This window comes from Anabas testudineus, chromosome 2 (assembly GCF_900324465.2).
Source record: "Anabas testudineus chromosome 2, fAnaTes1.2, whole genome shotgun sequence".
Taxonomy (NCBI): Eukaryota; Metazoa; Chordata; class Actinopteri; order Anabantiformes; family Anabantidae; genus Anabas; species Anabas testudineus.
In genome coordinates, this window is record NC_046611.1 from 28642229 (window position 1) to 28663962 (window position 21734).

Consider the following 21734-nt stretch of genomic DNA (forward strand, 5'->3'; position numbering starts at 1 on the left):
ATGTACGTATGGACACATTTCAAACATCAAACATGCAGGAAACATTCTTGTTATTAATTACATTTTTTATCCAATTATTATTCGTAATTGCCTGTAATTTGTAAAGCTTAAAACGTACCCACCAATGTGAGTATCATGGTGTGGGGTTGATTCTTACCACTGTCTAACCACGCTAACAAAACACTCTCTACCTCTCGCACATTGTCAACAGTGCCTTTGTTTTCAAGGTCTCCCTGTGTCAAATCAGCTGCCAATCAAATATGTAGCAGAACTAACAGACTAAGAGTGAACATGTTAGTAAAGAGGATTTTGAAGACCATTTGCCTTCACTTTAGTTGAAAAAGTCTGGTATAGTAAAAATGTTTCACTAATTAGAAAATCCATTTGATGACAACATGCAGTATGTTAATATAAATTCCCTGTTAGTTTCTCAGATGTTAAATGCACATTATTGCAGTGACTACAGCATTATACAACAGTATATTTTGGCACTAGCTACACTGTTGAGGAGCAATCATATCAATCTCTATATGCATGGCCACAGTGATTTGAGCCGCTTGAGTCATTACTTTTCATAACCTTAATGAAAGGGATTCTGGACGTGAGGGATTGCTGGTGTACTGTATTTTATATGCTCACTATCCATCCGGACCTCCTCCTAGCAGCTCCATTACTACAACACTACATTCTTAAATGAAATGTTTATTAATTTATAAAGGAGACAGTTTATTGCTGTACTGTGAGACGGTGACTTTTTAGCAACTTAGGCAGCAAAACAAGCTTATAGGTCACACGTTGACAAATGATCACTTGATTAAGTTGCAATGACAGCTGTAGAGGGCGTGGTACTGAACCCAAACAGTAAAGTTGCAGGCTGTAAAACCAAAACACTGAGCTAAAAGACACTCAAATGTTCTCTGCAGAGTTGCTGATCATTCTCAGTTGTGATAGTTACAGAACAGCCAGAAGTACTGCTGAAACACAAGTGACCTACACTTTTTATGATCCCTGAATGCCTCCCAACTATGTACAGGCTACTTTTATGTTTATGTTACGAAAGTGACAAAAGGTGTAGTGTAACCTTTTGTCACTTTCTTAACATAAACTCTAAAGCAAATGATGGATAGAAAGATAGAAAATGTCTCTAGGATACTGCACATGATTTGCAGGTGTCAGGGAGCTGCTATTAATGAACGAAACATAATTTATGTCAGACCAGCATAGGGGCCAGTCAATAGTATTAATTCCTTCCTCTGCCAGGAACAGCCTGCATTCTCTTGCTATATGAGGTCAGACACTGTGTTGCACCAGGATGAACCCAGGACCCGCACCTAGGACCAGTGTAGGGTCTGACAGTGGGTCCAAGGATTTCATTCCAATACCATTCAGGGTGCTGTTGTATGGCCTGTAGAGGTCCGTACGTCCCTCTATGTATATGCCTCTCCAGACCATCACTGACCCACCACCAAAAAATATTACAGGCACAGCAGGCAGTTCTCCACAGCTTCTCCAGACCCATTCACATCTGCCACATGTGCTCAGCATAAACTTGCTCCCTCTGAAAAGCACAGGGTGCCAATGGCAGACTTGCCAGTCCTGGCTGGTGTTGTAGAGAAAATGCAAATTAGGTGCCGGGCAGTGAGCACAGGGCTCATTAGAAGATTGGCCCTCAGACCACCTTCATGAAGTCTGTTTCTGATTGTTTGATTAGAGACAATCACACCAGTAGCCTGCTGGAGGTCATTTTGTAGGGCTCTGACAGTGATCATTCTGTTCCTCCTTGGGCAAATGAGCAGATACCAGACATGTTGATGAGTTAAGGACCTTCTACAGCCCTGTCCAGCTCTCCTAGAGTAACTGCCTGTCTCCTGGAATCTTCTCTGTGCTCTTGAGACTGTGCTGGGAGACACAGCAAACCTGCAGATAATGGCACGTACTGATGTGACATCCTGAAGGAGTTGGACTGCCTGTTCAACCTCTGTAGGGTCCAGGTATCGCCTCATGCTAACAGTAGTGACACTGACCCTAGTCAAATGCAAAACTAGGGAAAAAACTGTGAGAAAAGAAAAGGAGGGAAAAAATGTTATTGACCACCTGTAAAACCCTTCCTGTTTTGGGGGTCGTCTCATCGTTGCCCCTCTACTTCTACCTGTTGTTAATTTCATTAACACCAAAGCAGCTGAAACTGATTAACAACCCCCTCTGCTACTTGACTGACCAGATTAATATCCCAGAAGTTAAACTGAGTTGATGCTAAACTAGATGCTAAAAAGAGTTCCTTTAAGTAAAAATACTGATTATTGCTGCTTTATCTTAGGAATCTCAGGGACATCTGCATCCTAGCATTGATAGTCTACTGTTGATGTCTTTTCACTTTAGAGTTTTGACTTTTTCTTACTTTTGTTCTCTGTAAAATCAACAATAATTATGAGCAAACAACTGTGCCCATATTTTCATACTTACGCAAGTAGGCGCTATGGCTGCTGTGATGCTGCCCCATTCCCACTCAGCCAAACCCTAGTCCTCGGGGCTGTCCTCCACTGACAGCACACAAGCTGTAATTTCCAGTTAAAACTGGGATGACCCAAACCACAGAAGAGAAAAAAGTCATCAGATCACTTTTAGAACTCTCAGACGCTCAGTTTGTGGCGTGAAACTTTTTCCAATTACTTTGAACCTGAAATAACCCAAATGCTTAAATTAGAAAAGATTTTTTTTATTCTGCTTTTTTCTTTTGTTTCTACTCCGTGGAGGTCAGTCGTTCAGAATTTGGGTGAGCAGAGCGACTTTCACAAACATGTAACTTGTCATTTTCACATGAAATATTTTTAGATGCCCATTTGCATTTCAACAGAAAACGGTGGTTTGATATTTTGGTTTAGTTTTCTTAATCTTGGGGATTTGAAAAACAACTGTGACTGGAGCTGAAATGCATGCTGTCAGCATGAAAGTGACCCAATGTTCTGTCACATCAGATCGCCATGAAAAAACAAAATCTTATAATTTATTCAATAGCTTTGAGATCTGTACAGAAGACTAGAAGGAAATACAGTGACACAGGCAAAATTGAAGCAATATTAAATTATTTTATGTCAAATAAAACACATTCATACTGTGATCATTAGCGAAACAAACAACAACAAACAGTATTTGTATGAAGTGGTTGAAGGAGCATGGTGCTGCATTGTTCTTGTCCCCTCTAATGTTTGTAGCACTGTCAGCAGGATCAGCATTTTTCCTCAGCAAATCCTTTTTACGCACCATTATTAGAAGTGACACAGGCATCATCTCACCCTGACATCGGTTTTCTCATTTGAGTGACAGGTAAAATGATGATAATAACTCCTTTCCTATTCGCCACCCAGAGTTTGAAATATACTTAAAATGACAGTTTAACTTAATCTTCACAGTGAATTCATCTCCTGCGGCACCACCCAGCTTGATAAGGGACGCTGCTGAAAGCATGGGAAAGAAATGATAATTTCATGTGACTCAAAGCAACAACAGGAGATTCTATTTGAGCAAAGGAAATTAGAAGTGGAATAACACAATTTTCAGACAGAATGATGCAAACCCCTCATGAGAAATTAATAAGTATTTTTCAAGTTGCGCAACTCTCATTTCGTGCTGGAGAAAAACAATTTAGGAAAAAAAGAAGCCTGTGAAAAAAAAAAATTAAATATTATAGTGTGGCGCTGACTGATAAATCATAATCAATGGAATGCGCTTTTTTTTAAAAGAATAGACAGAAATGGTTTGACTCATTCCTACTTGTACTTGTTAAAAGTTGTTTTCTGGTGATGCTGAGTTGACCTTCACTCTGCCTGTTACTGTTACATAAACTCCATGTAAAGGGTTTATCTGTGTAAATGCAGCCTCCAGTCGATTTCCTCCAAAAGAAACCGACTTGCCCGTCCCCTCATGTGTGTGATCAAAGCTCGGGAGAGAGGAAACAAGAACAGATAAAAAGGCTGAGCGAAGGAAACATATTAAAAACAGCAAGCTGAAAATAGCACATTCATTGCAATTGCTGTCCCAGCTGTGAAATGCACTGGAATTAATAAGCAGTACAAAGCCATGAAGAAAGAAAGTTGATGATGCCGGCCAAAGGAGGCCTATTAAACCTCAACTAAATACCACAGTATTTACATGTTGCCTTTAAACACTGTGACATTCCCCAAATACACCTGATCTGATTCTAACAACCTGCCTTATAACAACTAACAGAATGGGCCAGAGCACAGAAGTCACTTGACTAACAAACCATCTGCTTTGTTCTCGTGTTCAAACATTACATGTAATTAGAATTTCATTCAATCTGAGAAAAAAAAAATCTGAGACCCCATTTGTTTCCTGTCATATACTGACATCAGCTAATTCTGCTGGAGCAAACCTGAGCTCAATTAAGCCCAACAAGCCACCCTTAACCCAAGATCAGTAAGTATGTCAGGCCCAGAGTCAAGACCAACAAGTTAGCCAAGTCCCTAGTCAAGACCATGCTGAGACTAGCAGGTCTATAGGAATGATCAACAAGTCAAGGCTCTCATAAAAGGTACTTTGCAAGAAGGTCCCAAGAGCCCAGAGGCAAGACGAGTCCAGCCAGGAGTATTTACAGGTAGGCAGACCGACTCAGGACACAAAGAGTGCAATGGTCCAAATACATAATAACTCCATACACTAGAAAAAGGGTGGAAGCAGGCCAGTGGGAACGACAGAGAAAGAGACGGAGACATGGGAAGAGAGAACAGGAGGGAGGTGGCCAAGTCACCGAGATACAGGAAAGAATCATGAGCATCTGACAGCAGCTATTGGAGATCCATGAACAGAAGACCAACACAGCAGGACTAGGACAGAGTTCTGACACCAACAAGTCACGTCCCTACTAAAGATCAAGTTCCAAACAAGTCAGAGTCTAAAGTTTAAATCCAAGTGAAAACTCTTCCAAACCAATCTCAAATTATTAGTTTTAAAAGATCACTGCAGCTTTAAAAAATCTATTAGAAGTCTCACTACGCCCCCACTATGTTTAAAATGCGAAATATCTGATTAAACTTAGTTTGAAATGTATGAGTGTGTAAGTGTGTGTGTGTGTGTTGTACATGTATAGTTCATGATAACATTACAGTAGGAAACTCTTCGGCCTCAATATGTTTAACATGAGTGAAATAACCTGTGAGAAAAGCCGAGTTTTAATCAGTGAGGCTGGTGTTAGGTTGCACACACTTCTCATTAAATGCAGCCTGGAGGTTTTCAGGGATTTGGCTTGTGATTGCCTTTGGGAATTAGATCCTATCAAAACCCCAGCTGTTGACTAATAGAACGATGACGTGTTGGGTTTGCAATTGTTCATACTCATTTATCCTGAAAAGTGAGACCCGTAACCCTCTTCACATAAGTCAGTGAATCATCCTACAGCAAACAGCGGGAGCGCTTTCTACCACAACACAACACAACACTAAACCCTCTCATGTTTTCATTCCAGGCCCATTAAGAACTCCAATTAATTACACATACAAACAACTAATAGAGCCAAACCCCCAAACTATTTTATTTGGCATCGATGTAATAGCACCATGTTAAAGCTGTTGTCAGTGCGGCTGTTTACAACCACAAGTGCACAAAATCATAATGATGCTATGTATTCCCAACAGAGTACATCTTATATGATAATTAGTATAAATAAATACATAAATAGATTCTGTAAGTGATGATGATCCTGAGTCCAGATACTGGAGTATTTAATTCTATAATAATATAATCTAATTATGACATGAGCTGGTGAAAATGTTGCGAATGTTGACAAGAAGAAAGATCTCTGCTGAGGGGGCACCACCTCAATAACTGGTGTTTAGCTGAGTTGGATAAGTATGTTGCTGTAATTCAGAACCACACCCCACATCAGGCAGGCAGAAGACCAAACTGTAGGCACCACAGTCACATTAAACTAAATACTGATGAAAGATGTTCTCTACCAAACAGTACCTACAGTAAAAACATCTAAAGGTTGAGGTAGGATAGAAGCCCTATGCTGAAATCTAGATTTCAGATCTTTATTGGTTCTCTTGAAAGAGTTCCTATACAGTAAACTCCTTTTCGAGAAAGGTTGGAACCCTCTCATACATTTTCCAAACTGCAGGCAGGCTGTGTACATGGTGTGCAGCACATGCAGGATGAGGCCTGGCATCGTTGTGCTGAAATATACACTGACCTCCCTGGAAAAGAAGTTGATTTGAAGGCAGCAAATGTCTCCAAAAAGTCCAACATACGCCTCTGCATCAATGAGACATTCACACATACAATAATACAATAAATTATTTTTTTTATCTTTTGCCAATAACACGTCTTTAGCTTAGAGAACCTGACGGCTGTTTTCCCAGAAACAAGTTGAAACACACAGTTCTGCCCTTTGTATGGCAGCCATACAAAGGGCAGAACTGTCACATCATGGACCCGGGTTTGACTCCAGAATCCGGTGTGTGGTTGGTAAGAAAAGCACTTTGGTTAAGTTTAGTTGTCACAACAACAAAATCTTGATGTTAGACTGCAAGAGAGGATATTTTGGCGAAAACAATATGTAGTATGTCCTTTATTCCTCCTGGCACCAGTCAGTGGTAGATGTGGAATGATCAAAATTACATTAAGTGAAGGTTCAGTGGTAAAAATATTTATCAAATGGGTCAGAAAGAAATAAAATGCAACCCTTCTACAAAACAACAACAACTAAAACCACACCCATTTCTAATGAATGACACAACATTATGGCCACAAAACGGGGAATGTTAGAGTGCGAAGTCACAGCGTCACCCAAGAGGTCACCTTGATTTCAGAGATGGGCTACTTGGACTAAAGGAACATGTTTGTGAGATTATACTGAATTTCTCATTCAATTTTCCCATCACTGTCAACCCAGGGGATTTTAAACACTACCATCAACAAAGCTAGTTACAAGAACTGAGAAGAGCGTGGCTTGTAAACTGAGACATGAGCTCACTTCTGCTCATCTTGAGCTATTGGACCCACCTTAACCAGAGCGGTTTGCGTATGTAACATGTGTTCACCTCACCTCACAGTCTTCATATTTCTAGTCGGACAATAGAATTAAACTATGTAAGAAACTAGGAGAGTGAGAGTGAAGTATGACATGACCCTGTACCCCTGTGTTTACTCACTGTAAAGTGTGGATCTTGACATTTTTCCATTAAACTGTTCCGAGACCAAACATTAAAATAAAGTAGGGTCTTGTCGCCCTCTAGTGGGCATCCACCTGTTCTACAGCAGTGACACAGTTCAACGCTGAGCCTGTGATGATGTTTTTAATAAGGCTTTTCTTCTTTTCTTCTTATTAGTTCCCACTTATGTGGGAAGACAGATTGACCAAAGAGTAGAAACCGTGCTTCCGTGCAAAACAGTTTCAACTAAAATCAACCAGTGAAAAACAAACAAACAACAGAAAGCGCTGCATTTGAACTCCACTGGTAGGTTTAAGGTTTAGTTGGACAGGGGTCAGCATGAGCACTCTGCAGTCTGCAGCTACACAGCCCCATATGCAGCAAGCTGTGATGCTCGATATTGTTTTGTCCTGACAGTCAAAGTTTGTCCATGCTGACCTACAGCAGGTAATAATAATAATAATAATAATAATAATAATAATTATTATTATTATTACCTGCTGTATGTCCCCAGAACAGCCAGTGTAGTTCTGCAAATGACCAGAGGGCGGCAACACGCCGGCGCTGTGTGAAGTGTGTCGCAGCTTTCACCAGAAGAAGAAGTCTTATTTCCGGTATCGCAGCTCGGCTGTCCCGCACGTTGACATTGGGAGAGCGCCGCATCGGTAACTTGACATAACAACGACAGGTTCGTTATCTGATTGTTTTGTATATGTTTGTTCTTTGTAGTCGTTTATTTGAGTGGACTGAAACTAACACAGGCATCTGAAAGTATTAGTAACGCGCTGTGTTTAGATGACTTTAGTGTTGAGTAAGCTAGCCATCGTTAGCATAGCTGCTAACGTGATCGGTCCTGGAAACGTTGTGTTGAGTGATAGTAACTAGTGACTGTAGCTACTTATTCTGATCGGACTGATCAGAATAATTAGGCCCTATTTCGATTAATTGTCTTCTGTTTAATATTGTTTGGATCGCGGATAAATGGGGCATGTAGGGGTGATCCAGAGGTCAGTTAGCCAGATGTAATGTTAGGTTGAGGTTGACTGTTACCTAACTGTGGTATAACCCATCTTTCATAACCCATATATTTATATTTATATTTATATTTATATTTATGTCTGGAAGTCAGTTGTAATTGAGTTAAATGGGAAACTTTGCCGAGATGTGTTGTCACCCACTTTACTGCTATGCTACTGTTTTTGTGATCAGTACCTACTTTCTGTGATTATATGTAGGTCTATACCACTAGATATGCTATTAAGTGCATACCTGACCCTAATTTCTTGTGTTTGCTGTCTCCATCATCATCATCATCATCATCATCATCATCATCACCACCACCACCATCATCACCATCATCATCATCATCATTAACATTATAACACAGCAGGATGGGAGCCTCCGTGTCCACACCCACTGCTCCTACAGTAAAGGCAGAGGCTGTGACTGCCACACCTCCTCAGGGCTGCCCCATGCACAGAGAAGCCCAGCCTGCCAAAGGTAGTGCCGTGGGAGCGACTATTAATTTATCACTATGTTAGATCGTCTATAAAATAATTATTAATTGCCTGAACAAATTGTAATGTCTGTTTTTCTACACCTGCCTCTCTAGTGTCTCCACCTTCCGAGTGTCCCATGCATCAATCTCAGCCTGTAAAAGGTATCAGTTTAAGAGTCAGTGCCATGCAAACATGTCAAATTATTCGTAACGTCACTTAAAAGACTGTGTAAAGGACTTTTTTTCACTTAAATGTACTATTTCATATTATTCTGTGTTCAGATTTTTATTATTATTAAAATCTGTGTTCAAGTATTAAGGCCATTGTGCTTCAATCAGGCGTTCTTGTCCTCTTTAGCGTCTCCTCCATCAGAGTGTCCAATGCACAGAGCAGAAGCTGGTCCAGCTCACCAGGACCGAGCCTATGAATTTGTGGAGTGTCCCATGAAAGCTGCAGCAGGCATGAAGAGTGATATTGACCCAGCTAATATGGTAACTGCACCACTTTAGAGCGGGGAAGTGAGTCCTAAAGTGAAAGCCATGAGGGAATTAATAAGTGATGAAGATGTTTTGACTTGAGCACTGGGCTGTTCTGCAGTTCACAAAACAAAAACCAGATAAGATGGATCAAGCCTGAAGTTGCATTGATTAATCCAGACATGTTACTGGTTTGTGACAATATACTTTAAGGTTGTAGTTTGTTGGCCAGAACAAGTACTTTGATGGACGTCTGCATGTACTCTGAGTAATAATAGATGCCAGGATCCACGAGAAAATGCGTAATTGGTTAATTGGGGGCACATCCCTACCCGGGTTTTTATTTTGACTCAGTTTTCTTATTGAAGTGTGTACTGGGTCGTTGATTTTGTCTGTCCTCCTGGTGCAGATGCCTCCTCCTAACCAAACACCAGCCCCAGACCAGCCCTTCCAGCTGTCCGTCACCAGAGATGAATCCAACATTCCACGTCACGGCACAGATAAGAACTGGGTCTACCCGTCTGAGCAAATGTTCTGGAACGCCATGCTGCGAAAGGGGTCAGTTCTCACTTCACGGGTTTTATAATTCAAGCATTTGACGAAAACTCACTGGGAGATAATGAGCTAGTAGGGCTGAGTGATTATTCATTCAACAATGTGTCCTGGGTTGCGTGTGGTGCTGTGCTACAGGTGGCGCTGGCGTGACGATGACCTCAGTGCTCCTGACATGACCAACATCATTAAAATCCACAACCAAAACAACGAGCAGGCCTGGCAGGAGATCCTGAAGTGGGAGGCCATGCATGCACGGTGAGGCATGGAACTCACGGCAATAGACATGAGATATTGTTCATGTACTTTACACGATCTACCTGTTAGTCAGAGTACCAACACTTGCTTTATGAAGATCTTCTCTCATGTCCTCTCACAGTGAATGTCCGTGTGGGCCCACCTTGAAGAGGTTTGGTGGGAAAGCCAAAGAGTACTCACCCCGGGCTCGAATCCGCCACTGGATGGGGTGAGTTTATACCTTATGTGCCTGGATTTGAATCCACAAGTTGAAGCTTGTTTACCTTTTACTGCACGTGCCTCATTTCATTGTATGTTGTATTGTGAATGTAGCTTTTGTTTCCCAGGTATCTCATACCTACATCTAGGTGTGTTCAGATCTTGGGGTTCCTTTGATGGTTAATTTCTAAATCCCTCCCCTCGTTCTCAGCTACGAGCTGCCTTTTGATCGCCACGACTGGATCGTCGACCGCTGTGGAAAGGAGGTGCGCTACGTCATCGACTACTACGACGGCGACATCAACAAAGACAACTATCAGTTCTCCATCCTGGATGTGCGCCCCGCCTTTGACTCTTTAGGAGCTGTTTGGGATCGCATGACAGTGGCCTGGTGGCGCTGGACCTCCTAAAACAAACTAATAACCATGCACACTGGTCACCGTGTGAACACATAAAAAGACTGTGAATATAACGTTCAACATTTCTGCTCGTTGCAACAACAAGATGTACAGAGAGCAAAAGCTTTAGTAGAGTCTCACTGCAACTTCATCTGCTTCTTATATTGATTTCAGTGGAAAACATCTCCGATTTTATTTTCAGTTCATATGTTTAAAACAGGAGTAACAGGGCTTTAGACTAAACTGCCTTCAGGAATCTGTTCAGCCGCCAAACTACAGCAGCAACATACTCACTTTACATATTTGAGGTTATTGTAGGATTTATTTTTAGTAATCTAGTCATTCTTTTCCCACAAAAGTCTCAATGTAGCATTTGATGAAAATCGTTTAAATGCACATTTGGAATAAAGCCTTAGTTGCAGTTACATGCTGTGTATTAACCAGTAGGTAACTGGATGTTGGAGGTGAGGATGCTATTTATGAACTACATATCCATACACACAGCCTACATGTTGCGGTTCTCCTGAAATGCTCTTGATTGAGACTGTGCAGTGTTGGTTACAGGCCGAGGTGATAATGGCTCCTATGGCAGTTTGAGTTGTTGCTTGTTTTCACTTCAGGACAGTGGTGTCACTTGCTGAGTGACTCAATAGTCCTTTTGCAGCTGTTGTTCAGTTTTGCCAGGTTCGACCTTATCGTTGACAGATTCATGTCTTCAGCTGGTTATTAGGAGTTATTAGGTCACATTTTAAAGGAACGGGATGATAGAAACTTTGCAATCGAAGACAACTTCTGTTTCCCTCTGTCCTTATTGTGGTTACTTTGCTCAGATGACAGCAGCTTGTATGACGGTTAAGTTCAAGTCAAGTGAACTGAATACTTGTACTGAATCATGTTCTTGCAGTGTTCTTCAGATACTAGATTACCTTTCTACTTTGTATCAGAAAAGGGATAAAATCTATAGAGTTCTAAGTCCTGTCAGATGTATTTATTGATTCATGAATGAGTGTGGATTTCTCTCCCTGCAGTGTGGTCTGTATCACAAAATTATTTTAGAATAATACTGTTAATAAAGCTGCTCCCCCATCAGAATAATGTTTCTTTTCTCTCTGTCTAACTCCAGAGCTTAGGTAGATTTTCTTTTTTTGTTCAGAAGCATGTAGGCACACAAACTTCATTTGTACCTGGCTGCAGGGATTTGCTACCAATCAGCTGCAAGAGCATCAGTGGTCTGAAAATCCAATTCATCCCAGGAGTGTTGAAAGGAGTGAGACCAAACATGGAATCATTGTTAGGAATCAAAGTTTGATAATATCTATGCCCCAGCAGTAAGACTTCAGTCCATATATTGTATATTTAACACCATCTGCTGGACATTGTGCAGTACTGCAACTGAGATTTTAATGCATATGTTACAATATGGGGCCTCTCAGGTCATTGGGATAAAGTTCTAATGTGCTTTACAGGAAAGATCAGATCTCTCTTTAACCTTGTATGTGAGTAGTTTTAATTTAAAATCAAACTATTAAGCGACAGAGAGTTAGTGAAGAGTGACTGAAACTCCTGTTTGGTTTTTAAATAAAAGCGTTTCTGTAGAGCAGGGATGGCCAACCCTGGTCCTCAAGAGCCTCAGCCCTGCTTGTTTTCCAACTATTTCTGCCCTACCCTCTGCTGATTACATGGATCAGGTGTGTTCAGCCAATCAAAAGCAGGAAATGCAGAGATAGTTGGAAAACAAGCAGGACTGTGACTCTTGAGGACCAGGGTTGGCCACTCCTGCTGTAGAGGCTTGGACCCACTTGAGAAAAGGTAGAAAAGATTTGCTAAGGCAGGTGAGGAACGTGTTACTAACCAAGTCCTGAGTCCGATTTTTGCAGTGCAGTTTTAAAGCTGAACACAAGAGGGAGGGGTTTCACTAGAAATGCCATTTTAGATGTGCACGTGGTGAGGACAAAAAAAAATCGACACAGTAATTATTGTTTTTTTTTTTAAATCATGATTTTCTTCTTTTCTGCATATATTTACTGACACATCTCAATCTGGGACAGCAGTCACTGCCTCCTGGTCTGACGCTATTTACTTCCATGAAGCCTCACAGACGTGCTACCATGGATGTAGAATCTCATGCTTGTAATTATGTAATAACCCATGTCTAATATTTTATCCCCAGCACCAGTGCACGGAGTTCAATCTTTCATTTCTAGTTCTAGGCACACATAATGAAAACATTTCTTCCTCTTTCCAGTTACTTTTGAATCTGTAAGTGGCCTAGACCTGGCTTCTTTATTTCTGCTTCAGGTAATTACTGTCTCTCTGTCGTCTAATGCCTACAGTATAGACAACAACAGAAAACCAATCAGCAAACACCACTCGCTGCTGAATCTCTGATCAGCTGTGGGCTATTCATGTAGGTGGATAGAGCGAAGCATGGTGAACTTGTGGCTGTTGCATTGCATTCTGGTCTATTAAGGCTCTCGTCAGTGGAGAAGCTGGTCTCTTTGCCTCTGGAGTGATGGATTTCTGTCTGTATGATTGTTGAATGTCAGCACAGGAAGGAAAAAAAACTCCCTTTAAATTTAAAGGCGGCTGACACCTGACATTTACAGTCCATGTCGGAGACAGCACGATGTCTCAACATGATGTCTCATTGGCTATAATTGGCCACTCATCCATGGGAACAAGACCAAAATGGATCCAGGATGCATCATACATCACCAGTTGCTCTTTTTTGGCGGATGTCTCCTTTAAATACAGGACTGCGTGGGTCGACCACAGAGCCATGTTGCCTGAAATAATGTGTGCATGTTGATTTCCCATGTGTTTGAGGGAGGCCAGATAGCTGCACAGCACACGGCAGATGTCCAAACAGCCCCTGGCATTCTGTGTGAAAGTCAGATATTTTATCATATCTGCTCTCCGCAGTCCCCATTTCCATACCAAAGAGGGGCCTTTCTAGCGCTCAGACTGCCACCAGGCACCCGCTACCCCACCATTACCCAGCTCCATCCACTCGTCCTCTCGCTATCAGTGTTGGGAATCATCTTGTGAGGGAGGGAGGCTACTCTGTTTGCTGTTTTATGTTGACTGGGCCCGTTTGCTGGCTCATCAGCTGAACAGTGTGAACATGCAATCATTAAGATGCCTCAGTGTGGGCTTGCTGGCACCCATTGTCAATTCTGAAATGTTTCTGCGTGAGCCTGTTGCTTCATTGTGTATCGATTTGAACCATGCTGAAGTGAAGAGGTCTACATTGGCTTCAGTCTCAAATCGCAGTGATTTGGACGCGCTCGTCTCCATAAAGCCGTTCTACCACAAGGCTGGTAAAACGTTAGAGACACAAACAGTGGCTTGATTGCAATCAGAGGAGGACAAACCCACAAATGATCACAGCCTCTGGGGCTCAGCTTTAAAGAGCCTTTCAGCCCATTTTGTATCTTTGTTTTGGCTTCGTCTCTAAGCGCTCGTGTGCTTCCATCCCCAGGCAGCTGTTTGTAGTGAAGAAGCTCTGATCAACCCTCTGCACGTTATCTGGCCAGCACCAAACAACAGACACGCACAGTTAGAGACTAGTACGAGCGGGTTAGAGCTAGTAAGCTATTGTGCTAGATATGTTTTCCTCAGGAGTCAGTAGAGACCAAAAGGAAGGAAGGACGTTTTGGACTTATATTGTTAGGGGAACAACAACAACAATGGCTCCAACTGAATGATAATGTTGCTTTGTAGCTTCTGGGTGTGTTAATGTGCAGCTAACACATTAACTGCCAGCATTCAACATTTGAACTTTCAATCCTGTCTCCAAAAAAATATTTAACCACAACTGTCTAATGAACTACGACCGGGCCCATGTTTGAGATCGTCCCAAATAAACTCCAGTTCAGCCAGTCCCAAGTCACGGTCGTTGGGATCAGTGTGTGGATCAGTAAGTTGTCTTCTGTACAGACTTGTCCGTCTCATATGTATTCCTGATTCTCCTCTCCTTCCCTTTATCTCAGGTTGTGAAGGTGGACGGGCTCAGGTTAGTTTACTGACCTGTAGGTAACACTGTGACATCTGTGATAACCATCATCCAGCCTCTGTGGGCAGATCCACCATGCTGCTGTTTATTAACTCACAGTGATACAGATCAGCGCAGTGAATGCATTTAATAACAATGCTGTTAAGTAAGGGGGGGGGGGGGGCTCCAATTACTTTTTCTGCAATAAATATCATTCATACTGTATCTCAAGTGTGACTAGTGACATCAACAAATCGTCCCACCTCTTCCATCTGATAGTTCATTTATTTCTAATTTGTCCCTCTGCACTACCTGCCCATCTTCTGTCACCAGCTATCACAACGTGGGCACCACTCTTCTGAATAGGAGCCCACAGCTCCATTGACATTCTGCTATAGCCTGTTCCTTTTTATTCATTGGGTCAGTGTGTGTGTGTCATGTTAGGAGATCCTGGAAGTTGGATTACTTAGTGTGGCCCCTTGCACCAACACTATCTAGTGTAACTGCTCAGGAGTCATTTGTGGCTTAAAGAAACTGCTAAAAATGACACATTGACAGCAGCTTTTTGTCATGTTTACCTGCTGCAGTCGCCTGCTGTCATTCACCAAATTCATCTCAAATACGTTTACAGCCTCATGTGATACATTTAAACCGTAAATATGAGCAGTGGAGCAGGGAATTATTAGTGGAAGCCAGCCTTCAGTTTGATAGTTGCAGATATCACGAGTTTCTCACTGATGGTATCTCTCACTTGGTAAAAAGAAATACAGAAGAAACCGTTGGCAGAATGGCTGAAAATGTTTCGTCACTGGGAGTTACATCAAAATAAACACAAGATTAACAGTGATACAGTCAAAGCAGCATAAAGAGTCTGAAGACACAGGTGTCTGTTCTTTATCACTGATATTGGTTCATGTGGTTTGGTGAAATCATGTTACTCCAGGATAACTTTGCCCAACTTTTGTACAACAGTGCAACTGGCCAGAAGAAGTGGAAGCACCTGTGCGGGTGCTGGGTCTTGAACAGTTCTGTTTGGTGCTAAGTAAATGAAGAATCTATACTCACAGCATCCACATTTCTATATCTGTAAATGTCCCCTGGATCATATTTATAGGCACCAATCCACATCGCATTTTGAATTTACATTGATTTCTTTCAATGTAATATCCAAAATCTTATTTAAATAATACAATAAACATAATATATTGTTAAATTATGTCTTAAGTAGTTAAACTTTTCTGCCATCTCTAATGGTGAATATTATTACAGTAGATGGGTAAACACCAAGTCAAGGTAGAGATGAGTATTATTTTTAGATGATGTGAAATGTGAACTGGAGTTGAGTTTATTAAATGATAAAGTAATAATGAAGAAAAAAAAGAAGGTTTATTGGATTGAAAAATTAGAATGAATGTTTGTTTTTTTCAGATTTTATTTTTGAGCATATTAGTCTTAATAAACAGTTTTGAAAGTAGAAATGCAGACAGGAAACATGAGGAGAGAGAGTTTGTTACATCTGTTTGGGTGTCCTAATGCTTTTGGTGCAAACCAGGAAACATCTCAGGACCCACGTTACCGTTGCTCCCTGCTGTCTGAAGGAGACTTCCTGTTTCTCTCTGCTTGATCTTCCACATACTATTAACTGCACACTATTCATAGTGTGTGTTTTTCCAATAAACCAAAACTTGTTTTTATTGATGATCAGTCTATACAGAAAAATATTTGACCTTATGTGATGTTTGCTACAAAGGCTTTTTACTGCCTACTGTATGTAAATGTGTCTTTTCCTAAGAATTCAGACTGTAATTGTAATTGAATGTTCAACTACTACTCAGTATATTTTGATTTATGAGTATTGCCTGCAGTTCTCCTCTCAAGCTGCTGTTACAAACTCCAGCAGTCACAGGAGAGAACAGCGTCTTTTCAAAACCCAAGAAGCAAAACTGCTGTCACTGCTGCTGCCACAGCTTAATGGCTGTTGAGTGCATACTAATAATTTTTTTACAGCAACTGATCTGATCTGAATGGAAGCACAACCACAATTGTTCCATAACCTTTTTTTTGTATGTAGATGTTGATATACATGTACAGTAGGTTGTGGTTGTTCAGCTCTAAAAAAACCTGCACGTCACCACCTTCATGCAGTGCGGGGACTGCAGCTTTAGCTCGCAATGCCTAATAAACTGACAACTGAGTGCACCATACATCACACATTTACACACTTTGCTCATTAAGTGAAATAAAGTACTTGGGGAGGCAAAAACAGCAGCATGAAGCTCTGTGAGAAGCCAGTTCCCTCAGGAATACAGTGAACTGAAAGGATGACAGATGAATTTAGTGGGCTAATTGGTCTTTCACATAGTAAAAAGCTCATCTGGTTTTTTATTTGGATCATCACAGTTATGTTGCCGACACACCGTGATGACCAGCGACATGTTTCCTGTGTCATGTTGTGCATCTGTTGGAATTTGTTAAGACGGGTGGTGTTCTTGGTTAAAGCAGCGGCGTCCTCCAGCGCAGACGGCCTCTACATTCTTGACTCCATGCCCTGTGGCTATTTTTGTTTTTTGTTTTTGTTTTGTTTTTTGTTTTTTTTTGTCTATGAAGCCATATTCTGCTATGGAAGTAAACACTTCTGTATTAAAGAAGTTTTGCCACAAAAGCCATGAGAATTTGTTCTTGTTTAATTGATGCTTTCTCCTGAAGTGCCCGCAGGCGTTAATATTTGGTGTTCCACTGGCCGGCTAAGGACACAGCGCTGCATCTGTAGGTGATGCAGGCACGTTATTAAGGAGCAGCTCGGTTTGACAGCAGGGCTGCAGAGGGAGGAGGCTCTGTCAGCTCGGATGCTGGTTATACCTACATCCTCTCAGTTTGCTACTACAGAGGCTCGGTTTGTTTGCTCCTTTATTCCTGTCTAAGGCTTCAAACTCAGTGTGACCAAAGTCCCACAGCCCTTTGGCGGTTTCATTTTTAGGGATTTAATGAAAATTAAATTGTAAGGGACTTACTCATTTCTTAAGTAAATTAAAAAAAAAAAAAAAACGAGTGAACATAAAAAAATGTCAAAACAAAATGTTTACACTGATGTTTAAAAGTGTTTAAGGTGAAAAAGTTGCTCTAACGATAAAATTTAAATGTGATAATGTACAATGGAAACATCTTGTTGCTCCTTGAAGCCTCCAACAGGAAAATTAGCCCCACCAGCTTTTCATCTGGATGAACCAACCACTAGTGTACATTTGGATGGACAGACCATTTACTCACTAGTTTGGAAGCTGCTTGTTCACTCACTCAGTTTTTCAAAAATCTTACTCCTGGTCCAATTGGATATAGTTAAAACCTACAGAAGAAACTAGTACGACATTGACATTGAATCAAATTGCAACAAATTTTGTAAATAGTTTTGTATGAGTATAAGCGGTTATTTCATTTTCAGTCAGTCATTTTAAACCAAAAAGTCAAACGTGATGGTTAGAGATTTTTAAAGATATATGGATTTGAAAAACTTTTAAGTTTAAGTACATTCTGCTGATTAGGCACTTTCATGCAGGAGACCAATTACTCAGCCATGTTTTCAAATTGTAACCACAGTTTTATCATGCTGTCATGTGCAGATAGTAAAACATTTTTTCATATTGTTCAAATGTATGTACGTCCGATTGTTGTCTGATTAGTGAGAGCAAACTACCGTGAGGAATTTTGCTTTCCATAAGTAAGAGCATATCCCACAACTGCAAACATGTAAATCAGATTGAAATCATAGCTGAACCATACTACTGTCTGGTGTTTTATTATAAATAATGTTCTAATAAATCAAAAGCACAAAAAATTGTTTAAGCTATTTATGAATTTATGTTCAAAAGTTTCATTGCAGCCTGAAAAAGTAGCATAAATACAGTCAAATCAATCAGAAGGTGGCATTCACTCTCCTGTTTGAAAGCAAGGCAATTAATTAAAGTACAAGTCATTCTAAGACAGGACGAAGACTGATGTCCAACCACAGCAGCAGACAGGAGGAAGGCAGAGTTAACTGAGCTGTGATAGAGGAGGGCTAAAAGAGATGGAGGGCTGGATGAAATAGAAGTAGACGGCATGGATGGAGCTGAGAGCTTCATCACAAATCTCCTCAGGGACATAATCAGTCCTCCTCCAATTTGGCGCCTGCCGCTTATCACACTACCGGGAGCCATGACCCACCGACTTTTACGGTGTGGTCGACTGGCAAATGGAGAGATAGGCCCCGTCTGTCTGCCAATGTCTTTTAATGAGCACGCCGATAAACAGCAAGGAAAACGACAGGGGAGAAAGACCTTTATAATTACTTCTACAATGATCACCCTATTTCACCCTGTATACTAGATCAATATTACAAGACATGGCCTTGATGACTTACAAAGTCACTTAATCTCAATTGATAATGCCTACACTGAGTCAGGAGGAGGCTTTAATATGAGGAGGAAAAGGAAAGAAGAGAGGAAAAAATAAAGGTCGAAGGTTTGCTTTGAGAAAAAGAACATACGTTAATATAGATGAGGAGGAAAAGATAACAAAGCATAGGGAAGAGCCTGTTCAGTAAAGACCAAGTGAGATTATACTGTTTAGAAATGTTTGAATTTCAGCTTCTAATGTACACAAAGAAAAGTTATATGAAGGGTGAAGGATGTTATAGAAGACAGAAGTGAAGATTAAAGGCTGATAACTGTGCAGCATTGTTTAGAGGCTGGTTATCTACTGTATGTTATTCTCATTGTTCAGTTGAGGAAGGGTCAACCATACTGAAGGCTGTGCTCCAGTGTCCATCAACTTTTCACTTTCACCAGATTAGTTGTTGGTGTAGAATAAAGCTGACTGACCTTCTGACCTCGCAATCAGATACTGAAGCCGAATACTGCATCTGACTCAAGTGGATACCATCTAAAAAACATACACATGTACTAATCAACCACTGGAGAGCTGTTTTAAACATTTCAAACTCTATTTATTGTCACCCGATGTTCTCATCAGGTCTAAGGTGTAGATTCAAATTCCAACTTGGCAGAGCAGTCATCTACGAACCCCAGGGTTAGTGATTCAAATACCACTTCTTCCTGGCTACTTGTCAGGGTGTATTGGACAAGATACTGAAACCCTGTAGTAGCGCTGACATGTACTGTCTGGCAGCAGTCAAACACAATTTTCCCAAGGGATCAATAAAGTATGTTATTATTATTCTTATTTTGAAAACAATATCCATGTGGAATTATTAACGATAAATGCTTCAGACCAACTTTACAACTTTACATTCATCTTTCCATCCTAGTTTTCTGGAAACAATACAGCCTAACATCATTTTGACTTGTAACTTTCTAATAGCCTTTCATTCTATTTTCAGGTCTGTAATTTTCCAGTAATTTCCTAGGAAGCTAGGAAACTAATTAATTATACAGAAAAGCGAGACTGTGTTCAATTAATTAGTATACTGCCAATAGATGAATTCCAATTAATTGTCTCACATAAAATACTTTAGTGTGTATTTTTTCAAATAATTTTCCAACAATTTCTGAAAAGGTTGCAATGTAATTTAATGCTAACTAAGGTGTTGATAGAACTGTATTATAATTATGAAGACTGCTGATGAACTGTACTGTATTGGGGTGTTTCTATAATTATAACTAAACTTGCTACATTGCAGTTGTGTGGCTCCACTAACCAGTGATGTTGTAGTTAACATGCAAGTCTGTCAAGATTCATTCATACATCCATTAGGACGAACACCCTCAAGCAAGTAGAAAGCACATAAAGTAAGTTACTTAAATAATTTTACCCTTTCTTTAAACATTTTAACTGTGCTAGTATTTAACACACATCAATCTAACACATATATGTACTCCTCTGGCTCAACCAAACCTGCCAGTGTAAAGAAAATCTTTTCCTCAGGTCTTCAGCACTGTCAGCTGAGACAAGCCACTCTACACAACATTTAAGTGTATTAAATAAAATACCTTCTATCTGTGTCAGTGTATTCAGTGTAATTGACCTTGACCTTTGGCCACCAAAATGTAATTGCACCATCACTGAGTCCTTCAGGAGTTCTTTAGATATTGTGTTGATCAGAACAAGATGGATGGACGGACCACCTGGCTACCACTGGTGTGGCAGCATAAAAATGTAGAACATCACTGGCCTCATAAATTTATCCTCTAAATACACCCAGTAGATTTTACCAGGTAATTAAACATTTACATGTAATGTTAATAATTAATTAAATTTAAAGACTGAACATTTACAAAAAGCGTTTCCTTGGTGATCAACTGGAATATGTTCTGTGTTGTGACAAAATAATCCGAGTTCTTCAGACCTCACTCAACTCACTCTGTTCATTTGTATCCGGACGATCAAATGTGTTTTAGTACTCTGAGGTCCACCTTCAAACGTACCTTTAATTTGTCATTAGGACTAGAGCAGATCAACAGATCTGTCAGGGTAACTGAGAGATGTTTTGTTTTTAATTAAGTTAGACTCTGACCATACAGTATGTGTGTGTTTAAAAAAAACAACTGACTAAAACTCAAAGTAACATTACATTATACATTTTGAAGGTGTTAAAGGTTGTTACACCCATTTATTATTGGGCTCTGCTGCTCTGCTGGCATACTAACAGCTAAGTCCCATTATCCTTCCAAACCCACAATGATGTAAAATGCCAGGTAAACTCTGGTAATCTCTGTTTAAATAGGACATAAACCTTACATGTTCTTTAAGTTGCTCTGATGATGACACAGATGATGATCTCAGAAGAATAATGAAGATATGATCTATCTCAGTTTAGACAAGAGCAAAAGTAAGAGGTGGTCAGTTATGAAGACCATTTTGGACGGGGTATCTAATGGTCTTCCCAGTAACATCAGGCAACTTTCACTCTTTTCAACATATTGAGCCCCATCCTCCTCTGGGAAGGTTGGACCCTCTACATTAATGTGATGACATCAACATCACTGAAGCACACTGCGCAGACACTGGAATAAACTTGTTATGTTTCCGTTTGCTAGGTGTGTAGGAAGGTAGAGGTCACATTTCCATCGCTTTTTTTTAAAAGTTTGTGAATAAAAATGTATGCCAAATTGATTTTGATTGTTTTCGGTAGTGGAAAAGAACGTATATAGCAAGTCTATTTCAGTGTTGCCTGAAAAAAAAGGAACAATCACCAG

The 21734-nt window shown here is 40.5% G+C and overlaps 1 protein-coding gene across 2 annotated transcripts; it reads left to right on the forward strand.

Moving 5' to 3' along the window:
- Positions 1-7773: 7773 nt before the first annotated feature.
- LOC113164887 (cytochrome c-type heme lyase) lies at positions 7774-11642 on the forward strand. Of its 2 annotated transcripts, none has more exons than XM_026364419.1 (8): positions 7774-7857; positions 8560-8669; positions 8782-8829; positions 9026-9159; positions 9554-9702; positions 9835-9954; positions 10076-10162; positions 10364-11642. In XM_026364419.1, the coding sequence occupies exons 2-8, from the start codon at positions 8561-8563 to the stop codon at positions 10560-10562; spliced, it is 846 nt and encodes a 281-aa protein (XP_026220204.1). In that variant the 5' UTR covers positions 7774-7857; position 8560; the 3' UTR covers positions 10563-11642. The 2 variants fall into 2 exon arrangements, with proteins under 2 accessions (XP_026220204.1, XP_026220205.1); XM_026364420.1 differs by having other exon boundaries at positions 7787-7857; positions 8557-8669.
- Positions 11643-21734: the final 10092 nt, after the last annotated feature.